The sequence below is a fragment of the Salarias fasciatus genome (assembly GCF_902148845.1).
Source record: "Salarias fasciatus chromosome 7 unlocalized genomic scaffold, fSalaFa1.1 super_scaffold_4, whole genome shotgun sequence".
NCBI classification, from domain to species: Eukaryota; Metazoa; Chordata; class Actinopteri; order Blenniiformes; family Blenniidae; genus Salarias; species Salarias fasciatus.
The window spans coordinates 2085492-2097873 of NW_021941229.1; the positions used below are offsets into that span (position 1 = coordinate 2085492).

At 50.5% G+C, this 12382-nt stretch overlaps 1 protein-coding gene across 2 annotated transcripts; it reads left to right on the top strand.

Moving 5' to 3' along the window:
* The first annotated feature begins 1404 nt into the window (after positions 1 to 1404).
* On the top strand, positions 1405 to 11586 carry klhl8 (kelch-like family member 8). 2 transcript variants are annotated; one of them, XM_030085241.1, is made up of 13 exons: positions 1405 to 1481; positions 3208 to 3426; positions 3636 to 3697; positions 3831 to 4317; positions 4411 to 4597; positions 5019 to 5162; positions 5431 to 5542; positions 5620 to 5788; positions 5872 to 6031; positions 6112 to 6313; positions 6399 to 6524; positions 9230 to 9236; positions 11563 to 11586. In XM_030085241.1, exons 2-11 carry the CDS (start codon positions 3229 to 3231, stop codon positions 6520 to 6522), a joined length of 1845 nt encoding a protein of 614 aa, XP_029941101.1. In that variant the 5' UTR covers positions 1405 to 1481; positions 3208 to 3228; the 3' UTR covers positions 6523 to 6524; positions 9230 to 9236; positions 11563 to 11586. The 2 variants fall into 2 exon arrangements, with proteins under 2 accessions (XP_029941101.1, XP_029941099.1); XM_030085239.1 differs by lacking the exons at positions 9230 to 9236; positions 11563 to 11586 and having other exon boundaries at positions 6399 to 8222.
* Positions 11587 to 12382: the final 796 nt, after the last annotated feature.

The following is a 12382-nucleotide window of genomic DNA, read 5'->3' on the forward strand; positions in this document are numbered from 1 at the left end:
ATTGAGACGAACAGAAGGAAATGTTTGGGAAAACATTGTGTGGGAGTTCCTTCGCTGTTGTGCAGCAACTCGGTTGTTTGATTTTTACTCCCACTGTATTATAGTTTAACTAAGAAACATGTTTATATCTGAACATAATTCTGTATAAAACAAAGTGAATGTTGGAAATTAGTGTATTGATGATGTTCTTAATAAAGTGTTTTTGAATTTAAACCGCCTCCTTGATGTGTGATGGGCTGATCGGGGATCTTTTTTCAGCTGTGCTCCTTGGAGTCTGAGCCCGTTAATTTGTCCTCTAAGAGTTCTTCCATGATCTTTTCTTGCTTGTTTCCTGAACTCAAGTTCTCTAGATTGTTTCTAGTGCTGTCAGTCGATTAAAAATATGTAACTATTTGAGCACAACTCAATCGCGATCAATTGCATCTTCTCTGAACTTGAAAAACGTCAATCTGAGTCTTTAAACTGAAGTGAAGCAGCTTCTCATCAGAAAACACTGGGATTTGAACCATCCAACAGTTTAAAGCTGAGCTGCTCAAAGGAAGCCAGTCCCAGATTCTCTCTCGGTGTTGAACACTCAAAATATCTGAAACATTTCAAGCTTCAGATGAAGAATCTAATCCTCATAATTCAGCTGGACTGAACAGGGGGAAAACACAGTCGATGATGGTAAAATGAGTTTTCTGTATTTCTTCCCTTCGAGGCAGCTGCTAACTATAACCCTAATTCTGAGATTAGCAGAGATTCTAAGCACTTTCAAAAAAATTAACCTCAATTAAAGGTGCTGTAGGCAGGATTTTGCTAGTCAATGCTAATTTTTCTGTGTTTTCTTTGTATTAAATGTTAGAGTATCCATTGATAATCCTTTAGGTGTGTAGCATAATTGCACTACCGCGAGGGCGCAGCGTTTCCATCTGTCTCTGTTCTGAGCGGAAAAGGAATCTCGACAGCTCCAGGTATCTTCGACCAATCAGAAGAGCCCATGAAGCTCTAACCGTGATTGGTCGAGGGGCGTTCGTCCCGCGTTCTTGTGGGAGGGGCTTAACTTGCGTAAGGGCGTGATGTCAGAGAAAACAGGACCGGATTGGCTGTGCTGGGTTTCAGATCGCCATCTTGCTTAGGTAACCCTAAAGCAAGATGGCGGAGATGCGGAATCCTGCCTACAGCACCTTTAATTGTGATTAAAACTGACAGCACTATTTAATATTTCTATTTCTGTGGGAAACAGCCATCCAGCTGGGAATAATAAAATATTTCTGTTCTATTTGTTCTTTTTAGATTTAGTTTTTTTTTCATACGTCCACTCGTTAGTTCTTTAATTGAAAATGTACTAAATAACTGGATGAGCGTTAACGCGTTCTCCTGGCCCCGCCCCCACCGCCTCAGACTACATTACCCAGAATGCACCTGGAACCACAACAAGCGTGCCGATGCCAAACATTCCCTCAATGGAGCCGGCATTTTAATTCTATCTGCGACATGAGGTGAGTCGGTTTGCCCCCTGCCGCCTCTCCGGACTCCCCGGTGAGGCTCCCCGTCGCCCCGCGCCGGGCTCACCCCGCCGTTTGCGGCCGTTTGGAGCCGAAACGTCGCTGGTTCCCTGCCGGTTCGCGCTAGCTGTCATACCGATGCTAGCAGCCGCTGCTAGCAGCGAGCTAGCCTTCAACCCGACTCTCACCTCACCTGCCCGCAGTGATTTCTTCTTTCTAATCTGGCTTTTAACGCATATTTAAGGCTGTGGAGATGTGAGATGATCAGAGGAAAACTGTGGACGAGCCGCTCCTCTGAACGTGTGGATAAATGTCTGAATCTTTCAGCTTCATTTCAACCTGTTTGTGTCACTTTTCAGTCTTTCAAAGCTTCTCTGATTACTCTGATTACTCTGATTACGAGCAGAGTACTGGATTCTGACTGTGTTGATGTCAGTGACTCAAGATCGCTGCCCTATCGATTATTCAGCTGGAACGTGGATTGTTGGTCCATCTGTTGTTTTGGTCTTTCAGATCAAATCGGAACCTAACAGTGTTATTTTCTCCTGAACCTCAAGAGAAGAGACTTTGCTGCAGATGTCTGGAACGTCTGGAGCTGTATTCACTCTGATTATGGAAATAAAAAGTGTGTTTAGTTTTTGCTAGTATTTGGAGGGGGTGGGGGGGTGGGGGGGGGGGGGGGGGGGTTGCATGTTCTCCCTGTGCATCTGGCGGCCTGGTACGGTCCGATAACGTGTGTTTGAGGCTGAACGGTGAATGTCAGCGGCTGTTTGGGGAAACGTTGTGTAGGGATGAGCTGTTTCACTGTCGGTTGATTTGAGCTTCTTTTTCCGTCTCATCGTCTGCAGCCCTGGTTCATTCACAGTGATCCAGTGCTCCTTGTTTCTGTGGTTTTGGATTTTCAGACGCAAAAACACAGGCACATGGCTTTCAGTGTTTCTGCTGCATTGAAGTGTGTGTGTGTGTGTGTGTGTGTTATTCCTGCCAGGTGTTGAATAATTGACGCTCTCTCTCGGTGCTCTTACTCAGTTTAAATAATAGATCTAGAGTCTGGAGACGTTCGGAGGCAGCGTCGGCGTTTTGTTTTGGGTCAGATGGATGGTGGGGACTTCCTGTCGAGGTGGAGCGAGGTGCAGCGAGGCCGGATCGCTTCACATGAAGCGCTCGGTGTTCTCTGGGATCTGAGCGGACTGGCGATGAGGGGGCGACACACTGGGCCTATTCAGCAGCAGGCTCGGCCCGGGCTGTAAGGTGTGGGTGGAGGTGGGGCCTCCGGCGGTCTGGATCTGGTTCCTCCACCCGACACTCCTCCGCTGTGGAGACTCTCCCTCAGACTCAGCACCACCTTGGATCTCTCTCTCTCTCCCCTTGTCTTTGAAGCTTGCTGCAGGCGGCCGGTAGGAATCCAGTCGTCCTACTTTTCATGTTTCTCTTCGGTCTTCATGAAGGGGTGGAGGAGAGGAGACGGGGGGGTGGAGGGGGGGACGAGGTCTCACTCCTCAGGTCTCCTTTGTTTCCTCCCTTTAAGGCTGTTTGAGTTGTGTTTGCTTTGATTTCTCAACTGTTTAGACTGTTGTCCATCCTGAAGCGAGGATTTAGATCCATGTGGGAGCAGGAGCCTCGTTACAAATGTTTCCACTGATGAATCAATTTTACATAAATTTGTAAATAAGGGTTGAAGACAAAGCCGAAAGAGAACCGATCCTCCTCTCGCCTGCAGGTGCAGCTTCCTGTAGCCAGCATGGCGCCGGGCGACGTGGCGCCGGAGCACGCCAAGCAGCCCAGGGCCAAGGACAAGCGCCCCGGGAGCCGCGCCGCCAAGCCGGAGTGCGAGCCCGACGGCTCCTTCGTGTTCGAGGCCCACGAGGCCTGGAAGGACTTCCACAACTCGCTGCGCCATTTCTACGAAGTGGGCGAGCTGTGCGACGTCACGCTGAAGGTGACGGCTCGTCGGCATGTCTGGAAAACGGTCTAGGCTTCAGAGGCAGCGGACATGGTCTCCAGTATCGGATGTTTCTGGGATTTAGTGCAGATGAACAGCAGATTTAACATTTCCTTCATGTTTGTAATCAGTTTTTAACTTTTCCATGAAATTGAGATTTCTAGCTGTTATTCTAAAGTGTGTGTGTTTGGGGGTGTGTGTTGCAGGTGGGCAGTCGGCTGATACCATGTCACAAGCTGGTGCTGGCCTGCGTTATCCCTTATTTCAGGTGAGTCTCAGCCTGATGGTCACTTTCATGGCCTTCATTCGGCGAGTTCCCTCGTGGTTCCTGTGGAACTTCATCGATGGGACGTTGCGGTTCTTCCTGTGTGACGGCTCCGGTCCTCCGCCCCTCCCCTCAGAGCCATGTTCCTGTCGGAGATGTCGGAGGCCAAGCAGGAGCTGATCGAGATCAAGGACTTTGACGGCGACGCCATCCAGGACCTGGTGCACTTCGCGTACTCGTCCAAGCTCACGCTGACGGTGGACAACGTCCAGCCGCTGCTGTACGCCGCCTGCATCCTGCAGGTGGAGCTGGTGGCCCGGGCCTGCTGCGAGTACATGAAGGCCCACTTCCACCCCACCAACTGCCTGGCGGTCCGGACCTTCGCCGAGAGCCACAACCGCGTGGACCTGATGGACATGGCGGACCGCTACGCCTGCGAGCACTTCACCGAGGTGGTGGAGTGCGAGGACTTCACCTGCGTGTCGCCGCAGCACCTGCGCACCCTGCTGTCCTCCGCCGAGCTCAACATCCACTCCGAGACGCAGGTGTACAACGCCGCCGTCAAGTGGCTGAGGGCCAACCCGCAGCACCACGAGGTCTGGCTGGACCAGATCATGTCCCAGGTCAGGACCCTCGCCTGTCCATGCTGGACGTGTGTGTGTGTCTCTGTCTCTGAGGGGGGTAAATACAGGTGTGTGTGCTGGTTCCTCCCTCAGGTGCGCCTCCCTCTGCTTCCTGTGGACTTCCTGACCGGGACTGTGGCGAAGGACGACATGATCCGGGGAAACCTGAGCTGCCGGGACCTGATGGACGAGGCCCGGAACTACCACCTGCACCTCAGCAACAAGGCGGTGCCCGAGTTCGAGTACTCGGTCCGCAGCGTGCCCAGGAAGCACACCGCAGGTAACGCCGCGCCGCTGCGTCTGGGTCCTCTGTTAGCGCACGCCGGCGTGCGGACAGCAAGACTCGGAACCTGAAGTCCCAGCAGGAGACTGGAGTGTCGTCGGCGTTGAGCCCGTCCGGCTAGCCGCTAATGCTAGCAGGCTGGCTGTCCCACCAGCTAAACTCATAATTCCTGAAGCTGAAAACAATACAGGATATTCTCAGTGATCATTCAGTTAGCTTATTAGCATCGCTAACAGCACTAGCATATTAGTGTTAGCATGTTTGTGCGAGCTTCTTATACGTTTTTGCAGAATTCTGATTGGCTGGTCTGGCTTCATGAAACAAACCTCCTGAGCAGTGCTGTAACAGACGGACCCGGTGACGACCTCTGACCTCTGACCTCCTAGCAGTGAATGATGGTTCCGCCGTCGTCCTCCAGGGGTGCTGTTCTGCGTGGGAGGTCGCGGCGGCTCCGGCGACCCGTTCCGCAGCATCGAGTGCTACTCCATCACCAAGAACAGCTGGTTCTTCGGGCCCGAGATGAACAGCAGGCGGCGCCACGTCGGGGTCATATCTGTCGGAGGTGAGTCCTGACAAACGCCTTCGGTGTAGCCAGTTTTAACGAGACCCTCTGCTGGCTCTGAGGCTAATGCTAGCTCGCTAGCGTTCATGTTAGCATGTTGTTTTGTCTCTGCTGCTCTGAAGAAACCCACTGAAGACCCTGTCTCTTTGGGAGCTTTAGAGTTTTCCTGGTGGTCTGACCGGATTGGAGCCTCTTGCGAGACAGTTTTGGCCCTCGGGCCTGATGTTTGACACCCGGAGCTGTGTATTGATGTTGCTCGTCTCCCCAGGGAAGGTTTATGCTGTGGGGGGTCACGATGGCAACGAGCACCTGGGCAACATGGAGGTGTTCGACCCGCTGACCAACAAGTGGATGATGAAGGCCTCTATGAACACCAAGCGGTACCAGCAGTTCAGGCACTTCCTGTTTCTGTGAGCTCGCGCTGAGGCATGATGGGATTGATCCCTGTGTTCTCCAGGAGGGGCATCGCCCTGGCGGCCCTCGGCGGTCCCATCTACGCCATCGGCGGTCTGGACGACAACACCTGCTTCAACGACGTGGAGCGCTACGACATCGAGAGCGACTGCTGGAGCGCCGTGGCGTCCATGAACACGCCCCGCGGCGGCGTGGGATCGGTGGCTCTGGGGGTAAAGGCGACGGCGGCAGCCGGACCCGGCGCCCGGCGCCCGGTCCCCCGCCTCACGGCTCGCCGTGTCTCCTCTCCCGGCAGAGCTACGTGTACGCCGTGGGCGGGAACGACAGCGTGGCGTCGCTGTCCAGCGTGGAGCGCTTCAACCCCCACCTCAACAAGTGGACCGAGGTCAGCGAGATGGGCCAGCGCCGCGCCGGCAACGGCGTCAGCAAGCTCAACGGCTGCCTCTACGTCGTGGGTGAGAGAGACACACACACACACACACACAGCAGGTTTCCTCCAGTCGGTCCTGAACTCTCGTCTTTCCGCCCCGATCAGGCGGTTTTGACGACAACTCTCCGCTGAGCTCGGTGGAGCGCTTCGACCCGCGGATGCACCGCTGGGAGTACGTGTCGGAGCTCACCACCCCGCGGGGGGGCGTGGGCGTGGCCACCGTCATGGGCCGGGTGTTCGCCGTGGGCGGGCACAACGGGAACATCTACCTGAACACGGTGGAGGCGTTCGAGCCCCGCATGAACAGGTGAGCCCCGTCTGTGCGTCCGGCTGACAGGAAGTGAGCAGAGGCGGGTCCCTCACCCCCCCCTCCCCCGTCTTCCCGCCTCCAGGTGGGAGCTGGTGGGCTCGGTGTCTCACTGCCGGGCCGGCGCCGGCGCCGCCGTCTGCTCGTCCCACGTCAGCCAGATCCGAGACGTCGGCCAGGGATCCAGCAACGTGGTCAACTGCATGTGACGGCCGGCCGGCGCGCTCGCCGCCGGGACCGCCCGCTGCCACGCCCCCCGAGCCCCACGCCGCGGCCAGCCCGGGCCGCGGCCCGCACACACACTCTACTGACCCGGAGCGGTTCCATCGACCATCTGCAACACTTCTGGAGGCAGCAGTGTGGGGCTGATACAGAAGCACAGCAACACTCTGTGCGTGTGTGTGTGTGTGTGTGTGTGTGTGTGTGTGTGTGTGTCTCTGTGTGTGTGTCTCTGTGTGTGTGTCTCTGTGTGTGTGTCTGTGTGTGTGTGTGTCTGTGTGTGTGTTCAAACCGCACTGGCAGCATTTTGCTCTTCAGACCAATCAAAGGTTTGTTTATATCTGCGGGTTTTTTTTACCCTCAGTCTGCACTCACAGGATTTTATCTTTGAACGAAGCACAGTGGAGTTTTTAATCTTTCACGTCATTATTCAGGTTAACTTTAGAAGAGTTCCACGTTTCCAGCAGTGATCTGGGTGAAGAGACGGCGTCTCCGCCTGTTGTAGACGACTGTAACATTTACCGCTGCTAGAAGTCGACACTGAGGGCGAGAAAACCCAGAATTACAAACGAATGGATTGAATACACACATTTACAGGTCCTCGTTTAAACACACACACTCACACACACTCTGTCTGCTTGTGTGTGAGCCTCTCGCCAACATTTCATTCATCTAAACGATGTTCCTGACTCTGCTGAGCTGCAGACGGAGTTTCTCTTCTAAGGTGCGTTTCAGAGACGTTCTGCTCAGCGGTTCAGGCTGGAGGTGAACCGGTTCTCACCGGATCACACCGGTTCTGAGCGGTTCTGACCAGTTCTGCAGCGGCTGCTGCTGTTGTTGTTTGAACAATCATTTGAAGCTCGCTGGAGCGGCCTGAGTTTCAGGAGAGCTGTAAGTGCCAAACCCTGAAAACCAGACCCGACGTCACCGAGCCCTGAACCTAAATCCCCTCACTCCGACCTCCGACCTCTGACCTGAAGCGAGGCGCCACCACTCCGACCCGAGAGCCAAATCACAGCAATACGGCGCGTTTCCTCAGCTCTCCTCCTCTCCCGACCGTACGACCGACCGGAACGTTGAGCGGCCGACTCTCCAGCTGAAGACTTGTTTGACGATGGCTGGCCTGTCCCAAACCCTGATTCCCGTCCCCGTCCTGTCCCCGTCCTGTCCCCGTCCCCACACGGGTTAACATTCAATCCGAGGCCTGCGTCTGCAGAAGGCTCAGTTATATTTTAATATATAGACATTTTTGTATCATAAGAAAGGCAGATCTTTGGTATCCTCCTCGACTATCTAATCCGTTGCTGTGCACTATTTTCCTAGAATAGACGTGAAGTTTCAGTATATTTTTGTCATACATGGAGAATTTGAAGTTATTCATGTCAAGTTTGAAGATGTTTATTTAACACAGATTTCTGAGGTACTGAAGAAAAAAAAGAAAACTCCTCTTGGCAGCAGTTTTGTTTTCAGTTGAGAGAAACGATGTTTCCTGTTTGTATCCGAGTATCTTCCTGAAGCGTTTGTGTCCTGCTGGTATTTAAACCATCAATCGTTTCTACGACACGACTGAAGCCAACTTTGTGAAGCAGTCTTTTGTAAACCTGGATGTTCAGACTTGGTGTGTTGTTCTTCTTTCTTTCTCCCGTCGTGGTGAGTTTATCCACATGGTGTTGAAATAAAGTGGAGTCTTTCCTGCAGCTGGAGCTTCTCTTGTTTTTCTCTGACGGCGACTCGACCTCTTGACCTCCGTCTTTCATCAGACACAGCGGAGAACATTATGAATCCAAGACTGAGTTATCCACCAGCTAACCTGCTAATCCATCAACCTGCTAACCGACCGGTCCTTTACTGTCCCACACCGCAGTGCGACTGAACTAGTCAACCTGCTACCTAACTACCTGACTAACTGCGCCCGTCGACTGACTGAACCAACTGGATTACATACTAAACAACGTACCTACCCACGAGCCATAGACCAACTTACCAATCCTCGCAAACACCCTCCCTGTTAACCTATCTACTGAACTATTAACCAACTTAAGCAGTTAACTAACATCTGCATCCTGAGCCTGCTGACTGAACCGCCCACTACCCATCTGACTGAACTAGTCATCTGCTGACTTAACTAGTCATCTACTGGCTGAAATATTCACCTGCTGAAATACCTACCTATTGAACTAGTCACCTACTGAGTGAACTAGTCACCTACTGACTTGACTACCCACCTGGTGACTGAACCTTCTAAAGAACTGACTAATTCTGTTCACTGGTTACTGTTACCTTTTGGCTTCGTTTATCGGTTTAAATCATTTTCAAGTAAAAACATTAATTTTGAAAAGCGTTCTCTCCATCGCCATGGAAACGTTCTCTTCCAAATGTGAAACTTCTCTGAAATGATGTTTCCACCCGAACCATAAGTAAACTACAACTAGTAATAACACTGGTAGTTTAAGTTAACCTGCTGTCAGCTGGTTAACCAGCTCCTGGACCGGAGACGTTTCAGGGTTTTAAAGGTTAATCTCTCTGTTTATGGAGGTCCGGCCCTCTGGCTGCTCCAGAATAATGTTGTTTTTCTTCTTCCAGCGTGGCGGCAGGGTGATGCTGCTCACAAAACCAGGATTTTATAAGAGCGTTTATGCTTTATTGCAGTGAAACATCCTGCTGGAGCCTGTTAAACAGTAACACCAGCTTCTCCAGGCATGTGATTCTTATAAATCTGAGTCTTCTGGACTTTGTGGTTTCTCCGTGTTGACACTGATGCGGTTATGAGGATGTTATTGATCCGATCAGGCTCACGGTCACGTTCAGCAGAGTTTTCAGTCACAGAGAGATTATTTCACAGCCTGCACTCAGTTACTCGTCTCAATCCAGCACCGCTGTTTTTCTTTCTCATCGGCAGTTTTGGAGCAAACAAAAGTCATTTCTTAACAGATTTGAACAAAGTCCTGCTTTATGTCCTCATTTCTTCACCAAAGTGAATTATTGATTATTATTGATCAGACAGAAAATTCTGTTTTAAATGTGTTATTAATTGTTTCCATCATGTTAAAACACACAAAATACAGACACATGCAAAGAAAAAAGACAAAGTGTTTACACACTAGCTCGTTCATGTCCTCCAGAGAGGGACCCAGGTTCGAATCCCAGCCGGTCAGAAAGGAGCAGATCAATAAACTGTGGTAAAGCAGCAGAAAGAGAACAGAGCAGGTTCTTAACGGCCCAGATCTTCCTCCATCAGCTGTCTGAGCCTGGTTGTGTTGAAGTTCTCGGTTTTCTGACCGCTGACCGTGGAACTCTGCGGTTCCAGAACTTTTCCAGTGTTCCGGCCTGGAGAAGTGAAGGACTGAGTTCATCCCAGGGGTCAAAGCTTCTCCTCTGGATTTTACTGCCTTCAGTCTTTGGACTCTGGACGAACGCTGAAAAGAGGCGACCAGGAGGAAGGATGCTCAGAAGTCTGCACACACACACACTGAAACACACAGGAGCCTGTCGGGGGAAGTAGATCCAGGAGGTTGTAGGATGTTCAGGAGATCTGTGTGAAGCCCCAGAAGAGAACGATGGACGGGAGACGGTTGGCTCTGGAGCTGCTGGGCGTCGCTGCTCTTTTTGCTGCAGGTCAGTTCTCCGTTCTTCTCAACACATCTTCTGTATCCGATCCTCATTTTTTGTGTTTTAATGCAGTCAGACTGAGCCGAGAGGCAGGTTTCAGTGTTTTGACACACAGAACATCCAGTAGGGAGGATTCAGGAGCTGTGGACACAAACTTCCACATGAAACCTTTAAAGTTCACAAGTAATTAATAAAATGGTAAAGAAAGAGTTTAAAAAGGAGAAATTCAGACGGAACTGTTGCTGAAATTCTCCTGGAAGTTCCTTTGAATGGTTGTTGTTCTACATTATTTAACTTTTTTTTTAATTTTACCGGAAGAACTAAGTGAAGCTGTTAGAAATACTGTGCTCTGTATTTATTAATAATAATTTCTGCGCACATTTTAAAGCGGATTAGCTCTCACTGGGTAGAAGAAGAGCTTAGCAACAGATGATGGTTTGAATTTATAACAAACTAGTCAAAGCAGCCCAGATTATTGTGTTTGTAGTGAAAAGAACAGAGCAGAATTAATTCTGATTATTACGTTATTTTTCACATGAAGGAAGAGTTGGATTACTTTTAAATCACATTTCTTCTCCCTTTCATGACCTGCTTTCAGTCACTTTATTACAAATTAGTGAATTTACTTCCATCACTGAGACAAACTCACCATTAATCTAATCCCCAGTCCCCTGCAGCAGAACAGATCAGCAACTCACCTGAAGTCAGTTTTCTGACCGTGACTCAGTGTTTGACACCCAGTAGCTTTGATCTGTGACCGAATCAATCAGTGTGTCAATCATGTGACCCGCAGGAGCTGTTAAAGTCAAACATTCACCCCTGTGTGTGTGTGTGTGTGTGTGTGTGTGTGTGTGTGTGTGTGTGTGTGTGTGTGTGTGTGTGTGTGTGTGTGTGTTGCTGTGCTCACACCCATCATCATGGGACTTTTATGAAAGACACTTGAGCCAAATGATTCAGCAGCTTTGTGTTATGAATTTACACACCTGTTGTGCTGATGAGCCACATAAAGTAATCAGAGTACTGTGTTCATCAAAACAACTCAAGAATTTGAAATATTTGCTCTATAGACGTCTGAATATTCTGAATATTCTGTCTCTTCGCCATTTAAATCATTCCTTCTGTTAGTTTCTGACTGAAATGTGGCGTTAAATGACTGATTTTAGAGCTTTGAAGCCAGACTCTCTGTGACAGCTGCTGTGTGAGACGTGACGGTGCTGAGTGCAGAGAATGACCCCCGGTTGTAATGTTTTGGCCGGCCGGCCGCCCCAGGCCTGGGCTGTGATCAGGGCTGGAGGGAGTACGAGGGCAGCTGCTACTTCTTCTCCACCGAGCCCAAGACGTGGAAGGAGGCCAACGCCTACTGCCTCCACCGCAGGAGCAACCTGATGAGCATCCAGGACGTCAACGAGAGGGTCCGGCACACACACACACACACACACACACACACACACACACACACACACACACACACACACACACACACACACACACACACACACACACACAGGTTCGCTCAGTCTCGTATTTCTATCCTTGTGGGGACCGTCCATTGACTCCCATTCATGTCTAGTCCCTAACCCTGACCCTTACCCTAACCCTAACCCACACCACAATAAAGCCTAACCCTAAAGAAATGTTTTTGCACTTTTACTTTTTTCAGTAACAACAACATGGTCAAGAAAACACTGTTTCTCCTACTTAGGACCGGAAAAAGGTCCCCACAAAGCACGTCGTTTCACGTTTTGCTATCCTTGTGGGGACATTTGGCCCCAACAAGGATAGAAATACGAGAACGCAATTTTATCCTCGTGGGGACCTTCCATTGACTCCCATTCATGTCTAACTCCTGACCCTGACCCTAACCCTAACCCACACCAAAACAAAGCGTAGCCCTAAAGAAATGTTTTTGCACTTTTACTTTTTTCAGTAACAACAACATGGTCAAGAAAACACTGTTTCCCCTCATTAGGACCGGAAAAAGGTCCCCACAAGGCACATCGTTCCAGGTTTTCCTATCCTTGTGGGGACATTTGGCCCCCACAAGGATAGAAATACGAATAGAATATATACACACACACACACACACACACACACACACACACACACACACACACACACACACACACACACACACACACCTCCAGGTTCAAACCATTTCCCTTCTCATTTTCCACATCCTTGCGTGTGTTTGTGTGTTTGTGTGTAGTTGTGGGTCCGGACGCAGATCAACAGTGAGATCTA